The sequence below is a fragment of the Perca fluviatilis genome, chromosome 13 (assembly GCF_010015445.1).
Source record: "Perca fluviatilis chromosome 13, GENO_Pfluv_1.0, whole genome shotgun sequence".
Classification (NCBI taxonomy): domain Eukaryota; kingdom Metazoa; phylum Chordata; class Actinopteri; order Perciformes; family Percidae; genus Perca; species Perca fluviatilis.
In genome coordinates this window covers 20,058,730-20,076,868 of record NC_053124.1, presented here as the reverse complement: position 1 = coordinate 20,076,868, position 18,139 = coordinate 20,058,730, and the positions used below count along the sequence as shown (strand labels likewise).

The window sequence follows — 18,139 nt, the reverse complement described above, 5'->3', positions numbered from 1 at the left end:
CTCTTTTGCAAGGGAACGGGACGGAATAGAGAGATATTGACAAGCTTCGCTACAACCCAGCGGAGAGTGGATTTAAAGACAGAGAGGCAACCTGTGTGCCTGTCCCATCTCCCCCTCTGTCTCCGTTTTCTCTCTGTGGATGTCGACAGAATTCATTTTTTGGACATGAAGGATTTATCTAGTCTACATTAGAAGGAGGAGGCAAAGAAAACGCACGCGTCTCCCCCCTCTCTCTATTTTTCTCTCGCTCTCCTCTCTCTCCTCTGTCTCTCCCTCTCTCTCCTCTGTCTCTCCCTCTCCCCCCCGTCTCTCTCCCTCCGTTTTCTGGATGTGAAGCAGCATGCGGCCCGGTGAGAGCTTAGAGGGCTCGTGCTCGGCTCGCGGAAGATGTATTGATGTTAATAATATTACTAATAGCGGCACAGAACGCTGTCTCGCGCACCCCTCGTCGGCAAAGAGGAGGATGAAAAGGGGGACGACGAAGTGGAGGATGAGAGGGATGAATGAGAGGATGACGGACGGTGGAATGACGGTGATGCGCTGTTTTCTGTGGAGTCTCGTTCTCTGCTCGCTCTCTTCGCGCGCGCAAGGTAGGGGGATGCAACACGCGCACATACACACAGGCATAAAGCGTAGGCTACTCCACACGCAGTGACATAAACGCCCTCCCTCACGCGCGCACACTCGCGGTTTGAGTGAGAGTGGTTGCAGGAGTTTCTTTCTACTGCAGTCATAAGAGAGATGCTGCTTCTTCTGTGTGGGGTGAAGGAGGAGAGTGGGAGTGTGTATATGTGAGGGTGTCTGCGTGCGTGTGAGGATGTCTGTGAGGTGTCTGTGCATGTGTGAGTGAGAGGGGAGATGTGCGTGTGGGCGTGCGCGGTGCTTGCGTGGATGTGTGTGTGTTGCAAGGAAAGAGGAGAAATAGAAATTGGTTTACAGGGAGGATGAAGGGAAAGAGGGATAGAACCTGCAACAGCCTTTCCCTCTTTCCTCATTTTCTGCTTGCTTCAGTTGTCCCCCCTCTCTCTCTCTCTCTCTCTCTCTCTCTCTCTCTCTCTCTCTCTCTCTCTCTCCCCCTCTCCCCCTCTCCCTCTCTCCATCCTTCTCTTCAATACAGCCATTGAGCTGGTAGCCAATAAATATTCTTGCGGTAGCTCTTGGGCTGTGGCAGCGAACGTGAGCTGCTTATACCAAAGTGTGTGTGTGTGTGTGTGTGTGTGTGTGTGTGTGTGTGTGTGTGTGTGTGTGTGTGTGTGTGTGTGTGTGTGTGAACGTGAGTTGTTTATAGTGATGAGGCCCGAGCCTTACACAGCATTTTTTTACCAAATTTCTACCACCATGCCCATTTTTCATATTCTACTCTATTTCAGTTAAAAGATGTTATATAATGGTGGTGTTTCCCATTTTCTCTCTCTAGCCCACACTTTATTACTTTGTCCCCCCCCCCCCTTTTTTCCCCTCTGACTGAAATAAAATGTTAAAATATTCACAGTATAGCACACCCTCTCCCACTTTCTTTGTCTGTATCTTGGTCTTCCTCTGCTTTCAATTTTTAGTTTCCCTCTCCGATCTTGTTAAGAAATGCTGTTTGAACACACACATTTGAGTGAGCACACACACACACACACACACACACACACACACCGAGATATCCAGGTTTGTATGCACTCATGCAAACATGCCCATTGCTGCGTCAGGTGAGGTTTCAGTGGTATGGAAACTAACTGACCGTTCATCACCGAATCTTGAGAAGAGGAAGGGAGAGGAGGAGGCAAAAGATGGATAGGGAAAAAGAGAAGAGATTTAGCGACTGAAAATGGGCTCATGAGGAAGTGAGGCAGGAGGAGAGGAGAGAAAGAAGGGAAAGAGACAGAGTTGAGTGAATGAAAAAGAGGGAAATATTATAATAGAGAGAGACAGACCAAGTTCAGACTGAGTTTGTATTGTTTGTAGATGGTACAAGAAGACGAGAACCATTTGTCATTGCCACTGTAAAGTCTGCATGATCCTCCATTGTAGGGAGAACATGTGTAGGCTGACAGAGTAGAAATAAAATTGATTTCTGAAGTGGTAAAATAAACTGACACCGGAAACATCGGCTTTGCACCATCACAGACTAGATTCAGTCTTAAAAACAAAGAAACAGGAATTGCCAGGCTTTTTGTAGCCTATTTGGAACATGTTTTGTTATGGTTCACTCTGATGCTGTCGATCGAACAAAGACAAGAAAGGTGGGATATCCTCAGGCGCAACAGATCTAATTTTAAACCCTCTGGAGCACAGATCCTGGCACTGATCACGGCATGGCTGTCAAGGCTGTAAGAGAGACCTCATCGTATATCAGATACTGTCAAACTCCTCATGGTATAACTGTAGTCTAATCTAGGCTGACTAAAGAATAGTTTTAGTTAAATGCAAATTCCCATTAAGATTAATAAAATGTTAAAAGTAGATTATAAAAGTTGGAAAAGCAAGCAATCAAACACAACCTTTTTTTTTTTTAAAGTGTCAAGCCTGGACAGAAAGGTAAATAAATGTATAATTAAATGTCACCTTGATCCTTGCTGACATTTTGGGGAACCAAGGCTTTAAAAAGAGGCTGGCAAATTAATACCAGCCACCAGCCAAATGCTGTAAAACTTTGGCCCTGGCTGGTGAATTAGTCTACTTTACCGGCCATTGGCAGGTAACCAACCTGTACAGAATTGCAATTCTATTCTAAAAACTAATCTAGAAGGTAAAGTAATGAAATGGGTGGAAATGGATTCTCACGCTGCTGTAGCAAGTGGATAAAACCCTTAATTTCTCAACTTGCTTAACACATTTGACACAGAGATACAGTGCCATTTTACAAAGTAGTAACACCTTTTGTCAATGTACTAGATTTGCAGTTGAGCAGCGAGTTTCAGGAAGTCTTGGTGCAATAAAATGAAGTCAAGAGGACAAGGCTGATGGTTTCAACTCTACTGCTTGCTTTGAACCATTTCTGTGTATCTGACAGGCTAATACAAAAGGGTTACTTGTATTTTTGAATGCCTTGTAGTTTAAAAAGCATATTGCTGAAGTTTATGTCAAGAAATCTACCTCAAATGAAGTTTCCCTCTAAGTCAGCTGCTGAAAAATTGCTGTACTTGTCCTCTTGCTTTTCCTCTTCCCCCTGATCCCCTCTTCTCTGTTTCATCTGCTCTCCTCTTCTCCTCCCTGCTGCTCTGCTCAGCTTAACTCCGCCTCTCCTCTCTTCCCCTCTCCTGTCCCCTGCCCCTCTGTTCTCCTCTCCTCTGCTCAGCACTTCTTCTGTGTTCTCATCTCTCCTCCGGCGCTCCCTCTCTTCCTTTCGTCTGTCAGATTTGTCCTGTGGCTCCAGGGGCTTAATTTACTCACCAAACATACTAAATCACACATGTGCACACGTGCACACGAGAGAAAACCCACACACATTTTTCACCGTCTCCCAGACTCTTTAATGTATTCTGGGCTACACTCGGCCTGTCAGAATCAAACCAAGAGCTGCACAACCTGCACCTTTGCGACAGATCTAGGTTTGAGCTTCTTTTTAACAGCACCTCTAACATTAACCTTATCACAGATTTTTACTGACGGTGTGGATTTCATCAGCACTCAATCAAAGGACTAACACTGATCAATCACCAAACACTAATTATCTATGAGACAGCCGGGTATATTTCTGTTCATCTGTGGGGTGAGGAATTAAACAGGTTCAACTTAAGGCTTCAGCATGTGACCAAGTAATTAAACCAGAAGGCTAGAAATAGCTAATTTAATTTATATATCGACGAGCCATGGAAATGTGCTTTGTTGGCTAACATGGCTAAATTGAAATTTATCAGTCATCCCCTGGTAGCGTCTAGTAATTTAATGCTGGTCATGAGTGTTAAATTGGACAGGCTGTCAGGTGCAGTGAAATGGTCCTCCAACCAGGTTTTATAACCCATCACTCGATATCAGAGATTGATTGGTGCGGTCTGCAATTTTGATGTTTATTATAAGTCTTTGATTGATGTTGTCCATTAGTACGCCACTGATAATCATTTACCTGTGTTAGTTACTGGTTGAGTGTTTTGGTAATCATTCTCTGCTGTCAATTATCGATTGATATTCTTCGTACAAATAATAATGTTTATTAGCGAGCTTGAAGGCAAAAACAAAAACAAAAAAACGGTACCTGCATTGACAAGCACAGAGGCAGAACGTCTCTTTGTCTTTCTCTGCTGAACTCACACAGACATGCATTTGGACCATTAGTTCACTGTGTACACACACTGAGCACTCTCACACTGAACATTAGCGCAACACAGACTCTCTAACACACATTTAATCCTGTGGCTTATGGCTGGTTTCTGAGGGAGCGAGATGTGTCTGTCGCAGAGCCAGCCTCTTGATCAAATAAATACTTTTGACTTACTGAAGAAGAGAAAGGGGGTGGCGGGGGCTGGACTGGGAAAGAGAGGGAGGGGTTAGAGTAAGGCATTATGCATATACATACATATTTTATTCATCTTGTACAGTTGCATCCTCAACTGCATTCTCTCCTCTGTCCCTCTTGACTTTCATTCACCTAATCCTCTCCTTCATTTCCAACTTCTATACAATGAATATGTAATTACTTGTTTTTTCCCCTCTATTTCCTTTCCTTTGCTTCACTGTCAACATGTAATACGAGTGCTAGAAGTAGTGTGGCATAACGTAGCATAAGGAAATGTAAAGGTTTGGGTTTGTTTGTCTTTAACACCAGAGACCAGGGATCACATTCTCATCTGTTTTATTGTTCATATTTAACCAAAAACACGATAATTTCTTAACCTTAACCATGTGGCTTGAGTTCCATATCTCAAATACCATCAGCAGAGATTGGCACTGAAGATTCTGCTGAGGTATTCAGTATGAACACATCTGGTTTAGTATGAACATACAAAATATGAAAAATACTTTAGCAGTTAATTTGTGCTCTCTGTACTCTTTTTCACACTCTTTCATTGCCTTGAAAATCCTTTGGTGTTACTACAGTCGCTGAACTGGGAACTCCCCTGTTGAGTAGTGAGCAAGTTTTGCTGCCTAAACCGATATTCTTAATATTTGGCTGCTCCATACTCAATCGTTTGTTCTCTCCGTCCATGTTCTCTCCATCCCTAATCACCCATACTTATTTTTGTCTGCTTCCTCCTACCAACATTCACCCATGGTGAATGTGTAATCACCACCTTTCTCACACCCTACTACATCTGCCAACTCTCTTCCCTCTTTCCTCTCTTTTCTTTCCCCCATTATTCTTGCCTTTCCTCTTCTCCCTCCATTGTAATAGGTGGGTACTCATGAGGTTCGGCTTTGATAATATCTCATGTGTGTTTTTTTTCATAGCCAACAACTAATGGCTCCACATTTAATTCCTGCGCACAGACTGCCATCCGGTGTGTTTTTAAATAGCTAGAGAGCCAAATCTACTCATGTGTTTCAGATTTGTGTTTGCCTGCTATGATTTTAGAGATGTCAGCTTGCTCATATTGAACAAGCTGCTAAATTGAAAGAAGTGATCATTTTGCCATGCAATTTGGACTAAAGAAAGACTGCACTCCAATGAGCTGTTCCAGCTGTTCCCAGGCCCGGTGGATCCATAAAAGCTTTTTATATACAATTCCTCTTTTCCTCCAAGGTCTAGTGCAAATGTGCATTTACAGGCTGGTGTCATGAGTGTAATAAGCATAATAAGCATAATTCATCATAATTGAATGATAAGATATGGTGGCCTCCTGCAGGAGCCATCAGCAAAGATGGCTCTGCCATGGATTTACTGTAAAGAAGCGAAGGAATTTTCGGAAGTATATTTTGAATGTGTCTCTTATGTATTTTGTCACTGAAACATTCTTATGATAATGTGTATTTCAACCAGACTTTCACTAAATGCACATATATGCACACATAGACAAATCAAATGCATTGCCATAAAGTGTTAAAGGCCCATCAAATTGAACTGTGTTTCTCAATTACTCAGAAGATGACTTCTGGGAGATATGTGAGATTTCTAAAGAAAACTGGCTTTTTGCACACACACACACACACACACACACACACACACACACACACACACACACACACACACACACACACACACACACACACACACACACACACAAACTCACAAACTCAGACACACTTACATTGTACACAAGTACACAATCTGTCAGTCTTCCATAGCCTCCTCATTATTTAAAAGATGATTAGAAGTAGAAATGGCATGAACATGTTGAGTGGGCACACACAAACACACACACACACACACACTTATAAATACACAAAATATGTTGGGCACATAAAGATAGCATGTGTTACCCCGAGGGTCTGACCACAAACACACGAGTGAACACACATACGTGCACAGGGACAGGAGAGACACACACACAGGCTCTCTCTGATGCTTTACAGGAAAGGCAGATAAGAAATTAACAAAGACAGACAGTCGCATATCCAGCTGGTGCTCCCTGTGTGTGTGTGTGTGGTGTGTGTGTGTGTGTGTGTGTGTGTGTGTGTGTGTGTGTGTGTGTGTGAGACAATCCTGTCACTTTGCCTTTGATTCATAGCTATTTAAGTAATTTGGCTGCCAGTGTCTTCACTACCTTCTAGGTTGCTCTTGCTAGTGAAGGAAAAAAAAAGGTCAAATGAAGCAAAAAGCATTTCTTCATCCAATAAATGGCTAAAATTACAATAAATATACATTTTGAGCCTCAATAATTATGTTCCTAAATATTGACAGTTTAATTTAAGGGTTACAACGATTCTTTTAGTGCGTAGCAGATTATTTGTGTATATGATTATGTTGTCTTCATAGAGGGTTCCAAATACCATATTTTTCAGCTAACACATGACTTGAAAACACCTTTTGGAATGCTTGTTCACACTGAATGTACATCCTGTGGCTTATGGTTTGACTATTTAACCATAAGCCACAGGATGTAAAACCTACGAGCAAGACATTTGTAACATATTAGTTAAACCTGAATACAATCTAGATTGACAAATTATCATTCATCAGTAACTTCATATTGTATAATCACCTCAGTTGGGCTAATAAATAATCCTAATTTCTAGTTCCTAATGAATAGCCACAGATGTATGCACATTGTTGCTGGACAAAAATGATGTACCAGCAGTGATAATCTTTATTCATGAATATGATATAAAGCGTTGATGAATGACATCACTAATGATGTGCTATCCCCATTGAAAATGTTTAGAATATGATTTGTGAAACGTCATTGTAATTTAACTCGTCATTGACTCAATTAATTTATTGAGATCCATCATCACACAATTGAACAAGCCTTCTGTTTCTTTATCTGTTGTAGTTGGACAGGTTTACAGATAATACTAATACTGTTTGGTTCCTTGCTCTGCTTGTTATATCTTATTTTACTCAGAACTTTTTGTCTCCGCAATGATGTGAGATTGAGATTGACGTTTTGTTGCTATGGTGACCATGTGAACAGTAAAATCATTTCAGCTGTTGGCACAGTACATCGCTTAGCAATGCAACATAGACACACAGACATGCACACAGATAAAAGATGTGCCAAAAACTAAATGTTTTAGAGGCAAATAAAATGCCTAAAACCAGTTAAAGCAACACTATGTAACTTGTCCCGCTTCGGTCCATTACATTAAATTGTCCAGTTTATTTGAACTACAGATCCGGTACCTGTTCTGGCAAACTTGTATAATGTAATGTAATGGACAATTTCGCTTCCAACCTGTAGGGGGACCGAAGTGGGAAAAGTTACATAGTGTTACTTTAATTCCTTCTAATATCACAAACATGTTTAAATGTACTCTGATGATTTTTTTTTTATTAGTCCCTCATTACTAATATAATACATTTATCTTAAAATAGTCATAAAAACATGCTGCCATTTCTAACAAAAATAAATGTTAGAAATGGTTTGTGTCAGTGTAGGTGTGAGAAAACGTCTCCGTTAAGTGCATGCAGTTCATGCATTAGTTTCATGGCAACATAGTGGCTTAAGGAACAGCTACAGAAGTTATATTCTTGTGTTTGTGAAAAAAGACCATATATTTAAATATTTATTTAGTGGTTGTAAAAAAAACAGGTCACTGCACAACAGACTTTTAATTACTGTTAATTTTGAATTAAAGTTGTATGTTTTTAGACATTTAACAATCATCATATAACAAAACATTTAATTTAGTTCCAGTATAAAAAAATAAAAGTATATTTGACATTACAGGAGAGATAAACACAGAGCAACAGAGGACGTTTTTGTGTTTAGACCTAGTATGTGATGACAGGTATGCCCATGTGCCCCAAACCCACAGAAACATGGCTGTCAGCAGACATCACACACACACCTCGCTCTCTAAACACACACATACAATCTCACTACCTCATCACCTTGTGCTGTTACTCTCATGAGGATAGTCTATTGTTTTTTCGTGCAATGAAGTTAATTCCCCTTCCCCTGATGGGTTTCTTTTCTTTTAGTATGGCATTTCATGACATGACCCAATCTTTGCATGCAAAAAAGTATTTGGATTATTATTGTTTTAATCGTTTCGTTGTGCTTGCCTGCATATGAATCCTCGCCTTCTCCTGCTGTCTTATTGGCTAGGAGTCTCAGAGCTCTGCATGTAATGCATTTCCTTCCTAAGTGATGATGCATTTCCTGTCTGAATCTTGCACCTTGGGAGCCCTGTTGTACTGTTGTTCATTCTGTCTATGTATGTGTGTGTCTTTCTGTGCACAGGATGCCTTTCTGTTGTTTATGTGTGCACATTCATGTGTGTGCTTGTCTGCTCCATTCCCAGAGAAGACTTATTTCCCCAGCAGGGCCTGTCAGGCAGTTTCTGGGCGCACTCAGTTCACAGCTGGAGGCAACTGCTGTCACCTGCTTACCTAACATCTCTCCTCTCCTCTCCTCTCCTCTCCTCTCCTCTCCTCTCCTCTCCTCTCCCCTTAATCATAACATTAGTGCTATTGAACTATGTATCCCCATATAACACTCATTGGACTTACTGATTCATTTTGGTGCGTTCTACAAAATAAGTAAAAGTGAAAAGGAACTGTTCCTTTATAGCTGGCAATAAAATTACTCCAAAGAGACTGTGCAGCCAAACGATTACACTAAGAGTCTAAAAGTCCTATTTTTACACCAGTATTTAGCGCAAGTCTTCACTGACATTGCTGTTTTCTAAAGCTTTCATGCTTGGGTGGCCACCAGCATGCCCCAAAAAGGAGGACATCTCGGCAGGGCAGGCAGGGGCAGTAACTAAGACAGCTACAGTCACAGTTAATGTGTGTGTGTATATACAGTACGTATATAGCATATACACACACATATACTATAAAAAATAACTCAAAGGCACCAATTTGGCCTCTGCACGTGGACACACAAAGCCCAAACAGCCTAGAATAGATTTAAACTTAAAATTATGAGCAAACCAATGATAAACAGACAGGGAGCAAATTTCAGCAAATAGGAAGTGAAAAAGTATTAATAAAAAAATGTAACTTATCGACATGTACCAACTCACTTTTGCCTGATGTGCAGGGAAAGGAAGTTTGCGTGCACGGACATCCCCAGAGGTGATGGCATGCAGCTCTTAGACAAAAGCTCAGCAGGGAGTTGCAGTGGACAACAGTAAACGTTTTGATCTTTGACACTGGCCGTCTGTTTCCCCCACACCCCGACCCTCCCCTGCTCTTTCTTGCTCTCTCTCTGTCTCTCTCTCTCTCTCTCTCTCTCTGTCTCTCTCTCTCTCTCTCATTCACTGTCTCCTTAGCTCTCTCTCTCTGTCAGGGTCACCAGGTCAGACAGAGAGCAGATGCTTAACCACACGTCCACAACAAAACCTGACACCACAACACGCATAACCCCAATCTGTCATCTCCCCTTGTTAAATGTATTAGTCTCTGTGGAAGGTATTTCTCACCTGTTTTATTTTCCATCTTGGATTTCCAGCGATGGAAAAGCAAGGGAGACTGATGAAACAAAAGCTAGATTTAACTGCGATCCAATTTGTATATATAATTGATATATTAGAAGTTTGTGTTGACTACATTGTTAGTAGGGCTCCACCTGGGATTTACACCTATCTGGTAGTCTATATGGACCTTTGTGGTCACATGTTGAGTATTGACTGATGTAGACGTGATGTCTCGGGCGGATTAATTCATTCACCCATAACAAACCTCCTAGTCTTATGTGCAACATTTGTTTTGTATTTGTTTACTGATAAGACGAGTTCAAATGAATACCACATACCACCAAGTACAGCAGTATATAATTAATCATTAAGCCAAAAGATGTCTTCCTTCTTTGGCAAGCCTTCTGCAATACACTTATTCAGTGCCAATGTTCCTTTAAGTTTAATGTGTTTTTTTACAAAACCTACGACAGAAGCTAAGTGCTTCTTTGGCTTGAAAAGCATGACAAACAATGTAATCTCCATTTACTTGTTAATAGAAACCCATAACCATAGCTTTTGGTTGAGACACTGTCCTTTTCCTTCCAAGTTTCCTAAAAAGTAGGGAAAATAACGAAGTATAATAAGTTTAAGTTTATTATAAGTTTATTTGCTTCATAAGAACACATCCTATCCCAATCACAGTTGGGATTTATATTTGAAGAAATTTTAACACAATGAACAGGTTCCAGGCAAGGTGCATATCTACAATTACATAGTAAAACAATGTAAGGTTAACACAACAGCAGTTTATTAACAGGACAGGGAAAAGAAGTAAAAATAAAGAAATTTTAAGCAGAACAAAAAAAAAATAAAAGTGGAAGTACAATAAATATATCAAACTTCTCTTAAAGGAAGTTCACTATTAACATTGTCATTATTGAATTATACTGTAATTGAGAAGATCCCAAAGCCACATGTAATATGGTCTCAAAGCAATCCTCACTTTGCCAAGCAACTCTCACTTGCCACCTTGCAGCTGATCTTCTCGGGGTAATTTATTGTATTTTTCTCCAACAAACAAAGGAAGCCAAAGGCTACCCTTAGTACTAGTATGTCCAAATGCCTGGTGGAGGTTGAGCTGAAATGGATTTCTGAGATCAAAAGAAACAGAATGATATAAGGATAAAAGGGATTGAAAGATAAAAGGATTTGAGTTACTGGATGAGAATTGCTCCTTTATAGACCAGAAGTCCACAGAATTAAAATCCCTTCAAACATAAGGAACCCTGGACTCCACATATGTCATAAAGGTCACCACATTCAAAAGACACTTCTCTGGACTTCAAATAACTGATCACTTTCAGTTTCCACAAAAAAGATTTTTCTTATAATCCACAAAGTTCATCAAAGTAGAAAGAGCATCTCTGCTCAGATATCTATCAGAGGTATCAATTTTGTGCTGTTTGCCCTTTATTTTTTTGCATTTCAAGCTAACAGAGATTATGGGACAAGAAGTGATGACATCAGGACAAAATATATTTCCTTATGAGCCAAGGTTGTATGGGCTATATGTTATGCATGTCTATTGACATCGTCAGGCTGGAAACATTTACAAAACCGCAGCCACCAAGATTTAAATATTGATGTAATGCCCTTTGCGTATGCATGCGGTATTCAACTTAAACAACTCGTGTTGATCTGGTTAAGCCATTAACCTAGTTCAGTGATTTGTTTTCAATTACAGTTCAAAATATAGGCCAACTGTTGTCCCACATAATGAAATGGAGGAGGATTATGGATTATATGGATTACATACATTCATTTGTTCGTTTGTCCTTCAAATTTATGTGAGACACTGCTAATTAGAGTTTGATGAGTTTTGGGAGAGCATCTCACAATTGTTCACAAACTGATCCAAGAAAAAGCTATCAAAGTCATATGTTTGTTACTGCTTCTTTCATTCAATGCTGGGGTCCGTTCCAGAAAGCAGGTTTAGTGAAAACTCTGAGTTGGTTAACCCTGAGATGAGGGAAACTCTGGGTTTTCTGTTTCAGAAAGAGAGGTAACTTAACCGCAGAGTCAGTTACTATGGTAACTAAGCCTGTGAACCTAACCTGGTCGGGAGCAGGTTTTCTTCAATAAACCTCGAGTTTCTCTCCGTCTCCGTCTCCCTCTGACACAGCGCTCTTCATTTCCTCATTCATTCATTCAGTCTTTATCAGGCGCATTTTAGCGCAGTATGTTATCTGCATGAATAAAAAAACAGGGTTGGTTTATTAACTGTTAGGCAGACTATGAAATGTTTTTTTTCTCAAAACATGGCATTTCCTTTTGTCAACGATCCCATTGATGAAGAAGCTGTATTACTTCGCAGGAAGTTAAACATACGTCGGGAGATGATATTGAGGCCCCGACTATAGATGCATTTTCATTTCCAGATACTAGCCTACCTATCGATACCTATCGTATCGTTTTTCTTCCAAGTCTATCAGTCATGTAGCCCACATAACCATATCCGTCCTCGTATCACTAACATCCACCATCGTGGACATGCTCTTACATCCCAGCACATTCTTTGTGTCACATTACATTTTTTGCAAACGACAGCTTTCTTTACATGGTGATGCATATTAGTAAAGCCATTGTTTAGCAAAGCGCCGTCAGAAGAATGTGACTCGCTCTGAAACATTTTTTAAACATGTTTGTAGTGTTCTCTGGACACAAACCAGTAAGAGCCATTACAAAGGAGTTCCACAGTATTGCAGGTGAATGATGTAAACCCTTTGAAATAAAAGATTATGAATTATAATTCTGTTAATAATGGTGCTGCAGCCTCAGTATGGATTAGTAGGACTAGGACTTTTTCGTACGCAGTATTGCACCTAAATGAAATAGATAATAGGTCCAATACCATTTCACCAGTAATATTAAACTTATGATTAAATATGAAATTAATACACTATATTAGAGCTTACGCATTTACTCTAGCAGCAATTTTCTCCCATGCAAATTCTCTCTCTTTTGCAGCAGTCGCTGTGCTGCTTTTTTAACGAAATACATGTTCAAACTCGCTGTATGTGAGTATTTCCGCCGACCAGTTTGTTTGTTGTTGTTACTATGGTGAATCGTAGTATCATGGCTCCATTCATGCTGCCTTTTTATAGCGGTGGTGCACGTGCTTAACTCTGAGTGAACCTACTCTGAGTTGATTGAACCAACTCAAATCAGCTGTTCTGGAACCGAAAACTCAGTTTCCCATTTCAGGGTAAATCAACTCAGAGTTCAGGGTTAGACACAGAGTTTGTTAAACCTTCTTCTTGAAACGGGCCCCCGATGACAGGTTGATTGTTGACTTGTGTTAGAGCCAAACGTAAGTAGTAATCCAGCTACATAATTAATATTATTCATGCTGAGGAGAAGAGGTTCACACTTTCCATAAAAAGGCAGAGCATGTGGATTTATGTGTTGGCTATGTAGTTCTTACTGGCCTGTCTACTTTCGTCATTAGGGGCCATAACTCAAATTAATGACATATATTACCTTAGGACGGTCATTTTGATTTCTGTTTTAAAGGCTGATAGATGTGTTGGAGTTATCATAAACAGAAATGCTGGCCAACTTCATCTCTCTCCTATGCCTTTTAGTGCATAGAGTATATTGTATGTTTACAGAACGGAGCACAGGAGACAACATGAGATGACAGCAAATATAAGTCTTAAATTCATTACAACAAACCTATAGTGTAAGTGCATTTGTTTCCACTTATAATGATAACATAAAAACAGGACAATAGCATTCAATAAGATATGAAAATTAATACAAATATAGAAAAGACAAACATTAATTAAAGAAAATTAATACAAATTAATAAATACAAGTAAAATTGCTATGCATCGCTCTGTATCACCTGATTCTCCATAATGGAAATGAGCTACTGTAACAGTAAAATTTAGCTGAATTGTGCAGGAGAAAAAACAGTCAACTCTGCATTAGTTTTAATCTCAGTTTCCCCAATATTTACACAGCAATACCTATGTTTATTCTTGTTTTTAGCCTTGATTCATCAAAGGAGATTTACGACACATCTGTATGCTTTTCTAAAGACTATAAAAAAAAATTTAACTAAACATTGATGAAAATCAATTGGACAAACCACATGAAGAATTGGGTTATAATTAAGTCAAATTGTATAAAGACCATATTTAAAATTTGCAACTTCCATCATGACAATTAAAAAAGAAATTTAATACAATTATTAAAAAGAGTGAGGTAGTACTTTGAAGCTGAGTGAAGGACTGGGACCATCTGAGTTCAAGCGCTCATGTTAGCGAGCACCATGCCTCCTTAAGGGTCCTTGAGCAAGTAATGCAAAGCTGAGTGACATCAATGTCAACACTAGTCCTGATAATGGAATAATGTGAGTTAATGTGAAGTGTTTGATCAGAGTTGGAACTCAGTTGTGGTAGTGGCATTGTAAAACGCTGTCTTATTGTCTTGCAGGCCTTGAGCAGTATCAAGATCAAGCAGTCACATTCAGTTTCACAGTTTTCTTTTGCTATTCGAAATTGTTTGTTGCTGCTGATGTGCAGCCACTCAACTAAAAGTGTAGTTCGGTAATGTATTGCTGTGGACGAGGACAACAGTGAAGCATATTTTAGCCACCTAAAAAAAAGCCCACCAAAACAAATAAATATCAGTTTAAATGTTTGCTATATTTAGAATATTTTCTAGCCCTTTTTGACAGGGAACTGAAACTATCTATGCTCTCTTTGAAAAAAACAACAACAAAAAGCAATTTTACCTCACTGGGCACGGAGTTGCTGGTCTACCGCTTACTCGATCGATAAGTTTGTTTGTGTTATTTTGTGTGACTTTGGTGAATCCAAACTATCCCTTAAATGCACCATGATGTAGTGTCAACGGAGCGTAAGCTGTGGACTGTTTGTGTGGAGAATCAGTTGGCAAACATGGCATATTCATCTTCATGCTGGGTAGTTTACACAACACGGAAAGGGATTTATTTTAAAGGCTTATGAACCAAAACTCATTTAGGCATGTGATTGACAAAAACAGACTTGATGGACGAGTCCCAGGTACGTGTGTCCATCCATCCGTCCACTCCACCATTTGTTGCTGAACATACTGTGGTTATCAAGTTAGATTTGCTTGTTTATTATAAATGTTCTCCATTCATGTGCTGAGCATGAAACAAGTATCTACTGACTAGGATTGTATTGCTGCTTGATTAAAATGTCTCACCTGCTTTCATAGTTCTTCTACAGGTCATTACAGGTAGCTTCTCGTGATCATCATAAAGAGTCAATCATGCTCTCTTAACTTTACTTGGAGAATCGAGGAATAGTTAAGAGTAGCCTTTTTAATAAACCAAATTTTTTTCTATAGGCTTTCTCCGCTCCTTAAAGCTTCACCATATACTTATGCACTTGCTTGATCTTATCTTTTTTATCGTGATAGCTTTGTATAAAAAAACATAACTTTCCAGTCCAGAATTGCATGATACTTTCCTTTGTCGTAAACCAAAGTCCATATGAAAACCAAAGGCCAAACATGTACACAAACCTCTGATAACATTCTGCAATCCTAAGAAGCCCCATGACACAGGAGGAAAAAATCCCATTGCAGAAATACAACTTCTACAATTAATGATTGTGGTGATAGCAGTAGCAAATGCAAGAATAAGAAGCACATGAAGTAATAAGATGAGAGGCAATAGTTAGTAAATTTCACTCATTTTGAATCAAATTTGAATGAACAGCGCTACCTGTGTACCATGATCGCTGTAGCTGTTCCGACTTTAATTTGGTCTAGATGGAAGTAAATTGACCCCTGATGTTGCTGCCTGTACCCTTGGAAAGAAGAGTTATGAGTAAGCGCACCAGGGGAAATAGATGTAGCAGGTACTAAGTACCGATGTAACTGTGGAGGAAACAGTGGGGTGCTGGAATTATAATTGCACCTCCTCTTCACAGCTCAGCAGGCTTTCAGGAACCTGCCAAGATCACATTTAACACACACAGATAGACAGACACACTCAGACACTCATACACATGTAGAAAGCGGCAGATAGTCCGCCTGGAACACCAACACAGAATGTGCATCCATCCACACACAGACCTCCTACTAAAGTGATATGGCTGTTCAGTTTTTGGGCAATGACCTTGTTTTTTTTTTCAATTTGACTCCAAACTGTCAATGGGAGTCAATATTAAATACATTTGTTTTTAACATGCTACTGATTATCACGGAGGGATAATTCATTTAATTCATGCAATAATACAGATGTTGCCAGTGTTGCGACTAAGGCAATACTTTAAGCTGATACATTCATAAATCCCCCACAATAAATCTGTTTATTCCAATTATCTTAACCATATTGTGTAGGTGTTTTTTTTTTAACCACAACATGCTCATCATTTCATAAGCCCTCCGTAGTTAAAAAAGTGCCACCAATCAGATGCTACTGTATACATTTTGTAAAGCTGTCGGAGACAACACAAGCAGCTGTTGTACCCCCAGAAGCTCTAAGCATTTAATTTAAAACACATTGATTTAATGATGATTTTTTAGATTGTGGGGTCTTAAAAGAGTGGGTGTAACTATGGACACATGTACCACAGTTTCTTTTGTTTAGCAGACACTTGTATCTAAACCACAAACAAAAGTATTGTCTTTATAATTGTGTTCATCCAGAACATGCTAGTGGAAATAATTCTTAATTAATGCTTACTGTTAACATGAATAATTAACTGATAAGAGACATGAGAGTGTGGAAACAAACAGGAATATATATATATATATATATATATATATATATATATATATATATATATGGCTTAAATACATATTGTTGAAGCACCAATTTTCATTCATCTTCATTTTGAGTATTTTGTTAAAAAGCTTAATTAAGCTCAAAAAGAAGCCCACAGATTATGTCAATGAAAACAATTACCTGATGTTATTTTCAACTGAAAAATAGTAGAGTGGTGCTACTTCTTACCACTTCACCTCTAATATGGTGTATGTGCCAAAGACAGGGTTTAGTATTGATTTTCTGTAAAACTTGAGTGTGTTTCTGTGTGAGATTGGCTATTTGTGAAAGTGTATGTGCTGTGTGTTTTTGTGAGTATGTGTGCATCTGTTTGTGCGTGTCAGTCAGGTGGTTTATCTCGGCTTTGTGAGAGAGGCAGCAAATCTCCCTGTAATTACAATCTGAAGAGCCCTGACATTTTACCAAGACTCCCCAGGTGTGTGTGTGTGTGTGTGTGTGTGTGTGTGTGTGTGTGTGTGTGTGTGTGTGTGTGTGTGTGTGTGTGTGTGTGTGTGTGCTGAAGGCCTTTTTGTCTTGTGGGGCTGAAACAGCTGTGTGCTCCTCGCTAATTAACGAGGAACTTCATAATTACTGTTAACTGGCCTACTACTGACAGAGAGAGAGAGAGAGAGAGAGAGAGAGAGAGAGAGAGAGAGAGAGAGAGAGAGAGAAAGAGAGTGAGAGTGTCAGGAGACTGGTAGACAGAAACAGTGCAGAGGAATGTTGAAATAGGCAAATATTTTCACAGTGAACAGGGCAGGGCAAAATACAGAACGCAAAAGTGACCTGCACCAAATTGCAACATATCAAATATTGTGTACATAATTTCGCTACAAGGTTATTCCAGTTTATTAGGACTTGTGTATTATTTTTGGAGTTATCAGAAATTACTAAGGCGATTATGATAACATTGTACTGACAGAAGTAGGTAATTACTGAGTTCTGGGATCACAGTGTCATCGCTACAACAAAGTCAGAACAAAAATCGAGAGGTCAGATGATCAGTAGGGTTGTAAACAAGTAGGTTATTCATATTACCTACCACTTTATTTTGATGTTAAACCGATAGGCACCAAGGGCTTTTTTTTGGTGAGAATTTGTTTGAAATTTGGGGGAAATATTCTCATTTTCTTTCTGGAAAGATAGCACAGTTCTGGAGTCACAACTGGTTGCCTGGCAACCTCCTGATTATGACAGAAATCCAGAAAATGACTGCATCCTGCCACAAAATAATCAGGCTACCTGTTTTACGCTGCTTCCAGTCTTAATGCCAAGCAAAGCTAACCAGCTGCTGGCTGTAGCTTGAAATTGAACTCGCAGACATAAGAGTAGTATCAATCTTCTCATCTAATTCCTGGCAAGAAAACGAATAAGCAT

At 39.5% G+C, this 18,139-nt stretch overlaps 1 protein-coding gene across 1 annotated transcript in view; it reads left to right on the top strand.

Annotated features, from left to right (window-relative positions):
- Positions 1-328: 328 nt before the first annotated feature.
- The window catches only part of csmd3b (CUB and Sushi multiple domains 3b), a 383,486-nt gene continuing 365,675 nt past the window's right edge, over positions 329-18,139 (top strand). The window contains exon 1 of the mRNA XM_039820294.1: positions 329-590. Within this exon, the coding sequence (XP_039676228.1) occupies positions 341-590 (250 nt within the window). The 5' untranslated portion in view covers positions 329-340. The remainder of the gene's footprint in view (positions 591-18,139) is intronic.